This window comes from Physcomitrium patens, chromosome 3 (assembly GCF_059467195.1).
Source record: "Physcomitrium patens ecotype Gransden chromosome 3, ASM5946719v1, whole genome shotgun sequence".
Taxonomy (NCBI): Eukaryota; Viridiplantae; Streptophyta; class Bryopsida; order Funariales; family Funariaceae; genus Physcomitrium; species Physcomitrium patens.
The window spans coordinates 5,832,412-5,838,411 of NC_143412.1; the positions used below are offsets into that span (position 1 = coordinate 5,832,412).

Below are 6,000 nucleotides of genomic sequence, written 5' to 3' on the forward strand. Positions count from 1 at the left end.
TAACATTGCTCTTAATTAGTCCAAACCTATAAGAGTTTCTTAGGTAGTTGCAAAATTTAACTCTACCTTCCATAATCAAATGCCCAATGTATTTTGAAACAAGACAACACATAATATAATAATTATTATAATAACTTCTTATGAAAGTTATTAAACTTATAACTCAATGTTGTGTAATTTTGTTTTTTGTATCAATTTGACGAGATAAAAGCAAGCTCTTTGTTTTTAAAAATAAAAATAAAAACAAAAATATTACTTTAATTGATCTAAAGTATGAAGGAGCATCCATCATCTCAACTTATAAAACCTCTTTTGTAACACAATGTACATATTCAACATTTGTTACTCATTTGCAAAACTTTGTTTCTTACTTTGAAATGTTAGAATACTTTGATAATAAGGTTGTATCCAAAAAGAAAACTTTAATGAAATTTGAAGTCTTTTTAAATCATGAAAACATTTAAAAATTTATTTTAGACATCATTGGTTGCATTGCACAACTTTGAAAATCTAAATATTAATACACTTTGATTCATATCTTTAATTATTTTATACTTGATTCACATTTAGAGTTTATAATTTCTAATATAAGTTATATGGGTGAAGTAACAAATTTATATTGTAGTGTTATCTTCTATAAAAGACATTTATTTTCATTTATATTTCTATGAACTTTTAAATTCAAACCTTTCTTTCAACACAAATTCTCTTCTTTCCCTTCTTTTATTAACAAATAAGGTTGTTTAAATCTCTAATGTCTTGTCTGGTATATATATAACTATTCTTGAACTCATTTTCTATCATTTAGAAAAACGCTTTCAAATAGATATTAAAAGTTGTAATCCACTAAGGTGCCACATTGACCATCTTCTTGTGTGTGTTAAAGTCATTACACTATGTATCTTCCAGTTTTTGAAATATCTTCAATACTATTCTTAAAACACATGGAATTCGTGAGGAAACTTGATGTTAAACACAACATCTACAAATAAGTGTGTCTCAGACCTGACAAAAGAGTAAGCACAGCAAATAAAATAACCTTGGTCTCAAACCCAAAGAATCAATCGCACTCTGAACCCATCCACTCACTTCAGATTGTGATATTTTGACATAGATTCAAATTTTCAAACTGGACAAGATACTAACTCAATAAAGAAAAGTGAAACCCATACAACAGAGCCAATATTGTGACAGAATCCTGCGAGCAGTGTTAAAGATGGAAACCACAAAGAGAGGGGGCAATTCTGTGGCTGCAGCGCAGCCGTCGTCGATGGCCAGGAGGGTACGTGACGGACGACGCGGTGGAAGAGCTACAGCCGAAGGTTCAATCCACGGACACCGTCGCGCCCCATCGTAGCGCTGCACATCCCACCCCATCGCCTGCTCACGCGAAATCTGGAAACGTGGTGAACTCTGTTGAGCCAAACCGTCGCTTTACACTACACAGAGCCGTTCACTGCCACATGCCACACGATTTACCTCTCGCATTCCCCTCCTGACCACAACCATGCTCTGTCGAGCCCTGCAGCTTGCATCTGGCTGCTTCCTCTGCATGCCCATCTACGGCGCTCGCATTCTGGAACAAACGGGCTCAGGCAAATGAACCTCGTGTATAAATGACGCGGTTTCATGTTACTTCAACAGATCCTAAATCGTTTTGCAGCAGTTCTCATAGTTTTGCAAACGACCAACTAAGAAATTGAGCCTTCAATCGGATATCTCGCATTATCATCAATCCAGAAGAGATTTAGGAGGCCGATTGATTGCCTCTCATATTCGTGAGTAGAACAGGACGATGGCCGCCGCGATGTCTCAGATGTCTGCCGCTGCAACCATGGCCGGCGGCCTCATGGCCCTGGCCCCCTCCTCCACGAGGCTGTCCAGCGCTGCTTCCCGCGTGGTGGACCGACCCAGACTGGGCGCGTCGCTGGCCGGACGAGTTCGATGCGAGGCGGGCAAGGGCCTGCGGGAAACCATCAATGAGAGCACGAAGAAGGACATCACGGAGGGCGAGATCCTGAAGAACATGGAGACCAACGAGTCGGAGCAGCGCTCGTATTTCGGCGCCAAGCCCACCCCGGGGTTCGACCAGGCTGTGGGGTTCACCCCCCGCCCCGAGATCGAGAGGCGGCCCGAGACCGGCGACAAGTCCTTCTTCAGCGTGTTCGCGTTCGACGGGGCTGCCCCCGAGACCATCAACTGCCGGCTGGCGATGTTGGGCATCGTGTGGGCGTTCTTCGCGGAGAAGGCGACGGGATTGACGGTGGCGGAGCAGCTGTTCAACCCCACCACGAGCGGGCTGGTGTACTTCGTGGGCGCGGTGCAGCTGTTCACGTACGCGTCGCTGGTGCCGATCATGAACGGCGAGTCGACGGATGCTCGCAGCTTCGGGCCGTTCACGGCGCGGGCTGAGCGATGGAACGGGCGGCTGGCGATGCTGGGATTCTTGTCGCTGGTTGTCACGGAGCTGATCCGCGGAGCTCCCGTGTTCCACTAAATGTATGTAGGTAGGCAGGCAGGCAGGCGCGGAGGGATCAATTCCTGGACTGCTGCAAGATTGTACAGTGCCGATTGTAGAGTTTTGGTAGTTCGTTGAGTCGATAGTCAGGTGAAGGAGATTGGATGCTTGCCCCGGCGTCTGTTCATATGGAAGTAGGAAACAGCCGGCCTTGCGTGCTGAGAATGGATTGCTCCAGCGTGGACCTGACATGTATGTTTTGAAGTAATTTCTTGTTGACGAACTGTTCAATTATGTGTCATGCGTGAGGATTTGAAAATACATATTTTTGTGGCCTAGCCTGGTGGTGCGCGTGAATCCACCCATGTTTTCTGAGTGGTGCATACAAACTTGGTAAATATGTAACATATGATTTTGAAGAATCGAATCAAAGTAATGTTGTTCTAGAGCTGTTGGGGTGGTGCTGTGGTAACATGAATGTTTTTATCGGGAGTTGTTCAGTTGAGGTTTGGAGTTTTCGAAATGACTTTGTGAAATATGGGATGTTTGACATACAGGATCCTGAAGCGCAATAGTTTTATTTGTTGCAGATCTTGCACTGATTTATTTTGGTTGTGCGGGTATTGATGATGGATGTTGCAAGATTGATCGAGTTCATGAATTTGTATACCGAGGGCTGGGGTAAAATAATGATGGATGGGTTTATTTAGTAAATAGGTTGGGGATTTTTACAATTTGTTACTTATTATCTTGGTTTGCAATTGCAAGGCTTCAGGATGCGCTTATTTTAGACATTTTTTCAAACAATATACTCGAAAGAATTCTGAGATACTTTCAAAAGATAATGGAAACCCAATATTAAATGTATGATACCGTACACGTGGAATTTATGTTGCAGCCTTTCTTTGTACAACTAGCAACAACCGTCGTATCATACGCTGCTCGAAATTCATGCTTTGCATTTGTTTACTCGAAATTTTCTATCTTGTTGGAAGGGAATGTACATTCTATAGCAATTGTAGGCAATTGCCACACAACATGGCTGGAGCAACAGTGGCAGGTTCTATTCTTCTGCTAACGCACTAAGTAAGGATTCCATAACAGTTCCAAAGAAACTAGATACTTCCTCCGGTACTTCGACTTCGGGTACCTCGATTTCAGGCACCTCGATTTCACCGAGTTCGGGCACCTCGATTTCACCCGATTGAATTCCGTCTGCGACCAAGAGGGCCTCGTTCAAAGCGTAGCCCATGGCCGCATCCTTCGCTGGGTCTACCAGGAAGTTGTTCATCGCGTCCTTCTGATAGCTTTTTCCCACTTGGTTCAACCCGATGCAGATGGCCAGCATGGCCGTCCAGTCCACCCCCGGTGCTACATCGATGGTGAACTCCGATCCCACCCCCAAAGTAGCGTTCAGAATCAGCGTCTCCACCGATTTCGTGAACACCGCCACGCGCTCCTCATTTGCATTCACCAGCTGCATCGTTCGCCCCGCTAGGTCAACCAGGACGGTGTACGTGGGCTCTGAGTCTTCGTCTCCGGCGAAGACCGCAAAGTTGCGTCGGACGGACATAGTTTTCAGCCTCGAGACGCTGGCTATGTTACAGTAACTTCTCTCGCCATTGCAGTCGTAAATGTACTGTCTGCCGTGCAAGGACCAGGCCGCGGGCCTTACTTTTAATTGAGGCATTCCGTCGTATCCTGAGATGTAGCAAACGGATTCCCACTCTCCCACTGGATTATCTGGAATAACATTCAAAGGGTCTAAGCTCTCGTACGGGTTCTTTCCCCAGTGGTAAGAGACGGCCACCAAGCGTCCATTCTTATCGAATATCCGGTTGTCATCTAGACTAAAATGTGCTTTCTTCCAGATGAACCTTTTCACCTCATCGGCATACTGGCCTCCCACAACTACTCCTGTCCCTGGCCTTTGCGGAACTAATGTTGGCGTCGGAGGACCCACTCCAACTTCCACCAAGAAATTAGGATCACTTAGCTTTTGGACCTCCGACGATTTCTTTCGACCATTCTCGGCCATGGTTTCACGGCGAGAGCGATAGGTAACAGCAACACCTTCCTGAAATCCAAGTAAGAATCAGAACAAATATATTGAATGAAGGAATGGAATCGAGAGTCCCATTAGGACTCACTACCCTTCGAGAAAATCACCACCACAAACCTAACAGAGACTCAACCTTTCAAGTAATTCTAGGTCTGGAATTTCCAGGGTAGCATTTATACCTTGGAAATTTCAGACTCCGCATTTGACCAAAGAGCGAGACCATCGATAACATAAGTGGTAGCAGGAAGCGCGGAATAAACATCACAAGGTTTCTGGCATTGCACTTCAACGGCGAAGGTTTTGAACGACCGAAGGGCAACCCTATGATCGAGATTTGTCAGATGATGGTACTCACACTTTTCTGTTTGCTGAAGTAGATCTCTTCAGCCCACAAAATGAGCAACACCGCTCACCACTTCGGCAATTGGAAAACCAAAAACTCCACCCTCAGCATCTAATACACGATTAAGCGACGAACTCGCGTACCTTTGACGGCACGTTAGTTTGAAAACTGCGCGTCTCCGAACCTACAATAAAATTATTGCCAGCAGACAAGAGAAACTCCTCAAACATCAACATCTAAGGAAAGATTCATCGGAACGAATACCATTCGCATTGTGGAATTCACCCGGTGGATGCTTACATACTCATATATGCCGAATTCTGAGGAGAAGAGGTAGCGAAGATAATACATCAGTGAATCATCAAGAAGATATCAATCAGGAAGAGAAGTAGACAAAACAAAACTGCCTGCGTAATCTGCCTACCGATTAGTGCAGCCGGTGACGAACGCTCGCACGCATGCCCCTGTCCTCACAAAACCTTCGACATTGCTTTTCACTGAAAGATCTGCAGATTTCAGATGAGCGGGCTTTTGAAGCAACCGCGCGCAGAGGAATAGGCACTTGGGTTGCAACTTGCGCCTTCAAGTTGACGAGAGGGATGGGGGTTCCACACCTCCAGGGAATAGAATTGGTCACAACTACCGTGCATCGGTGCGGTTATCTCGTTGATACTCCCAAAGGGGCGCCCAATTGCCAGTATTCGGTAATTCCCTGGTGAGAGGACCTTAATCCGACTAGGCCGCCGAAGTTGACCCAAAGCAAGAGAATCCTCGGGATTGGTAAGCGCGAAAATGTGCTTCGTCGGTACGTCCAGCACAGAAGGCTACAGCAGATGCGACAAAAGCTTTTTCGAGGAAGGCTACAGTCGGTAACGCGTACTCTGCAACTTCCTTGTCCATAAGCATCGGATCGAGTGCACTCAGCTCTGAAGTTTGCCACAGACCTCGTCCAAAAAAAATGTGCTACGATTCCAGTGGCTACCAACAAATTGACATTACATTTCAACTCTCGATTAGGCACGTGGCGATTCGTCAAACTGTCAACTCTTTTTTCCTCCTGGAATAATGCTTAAGTTGTTTTTTTGGTTACCGTCAAATTGAAAAACAGTCTCACTAAATCACATTGGTATGTGTTTA

At 45.2% G+C, this 6,000-nt stretch overlaps 2 protein-coding genes across 3 annotated transcripts; one reads left to right on the plus strand and one right to left on the minus strand.

Moving 5' to 3' along the window:
* Positions 1 to 1,102: 1,102 nt before the first annotated feature.
* LOC112279367 (early light-induced protein, chloroplastic) lies at positions 1,103 to 2,796 on the plus strand. Its single transcript, XM_090248591.1, has one exon. It carries the CDS (start codon positions 1,796 to 1,798, stop codon positions 2,495 to 2,497), a length of 702 nt encoding a protein of 233 aa, XP_090104717.1. The 5' UTR covers positions 1,103 to 1,795; the 3' UTR covers positions 2,498 to 2,796.
* Positions 2,797 to 3,287: 491 nt separating this feature from the next.
* LOC112279365 (uncharacterized) lies at positions 3,288 to 5,355 on the minus strand. Of its 2 annotated transcripts, XM_024513743.3 has the most exons (3): positions 5,288 to 5,355; positions 4,876 to 5,047; positions 3,288 to 4,535 (listed from the first exon to the last, which is right to left on the minus strand). In XM_024513743.3, the coding sequence occupies exon 3, from the start codon at positions 4,494 to 4,496 to the stop codon at positions 3,522 to 3,524; it is 975 nt and encodes a 324-aa protein (XP_024369511.1). In that variant the 5' UTR covers positions 4,497 to 4,535; positions 4,876 to 5,047; positions 5,288 to 5,355; the 3' UTR covers positions 3,288 to 3,521. The 2 variants fall into 2 exon arrangements, with proteins under 2 accessions (XP_024369511.1, XP_024369512.1); XM_024513744.3 differs by lacking the exon at positions 4,876 to 5,047.
* Positions 5,356 to 6,000: the final 645 nt, after the last annotated feature.

Excerpts from the sequence above, each read along its gene's own strand:
- LOC112279367 (XM_090248591.1), top strand. The coding sequence starts at position 1,796 with ATGGCCGCCGCGATGTCTCAGATGTCTGCCGCTGCAACCATGGCCGGC.
- LOC112279365 (XM_024513744.3), bottom strand. The coding sequence starts at position 4,496 with ATGGCCGAGAATGGTCGAAAGAAATCGTCGGAGGTCCAAAAGCTAAGT.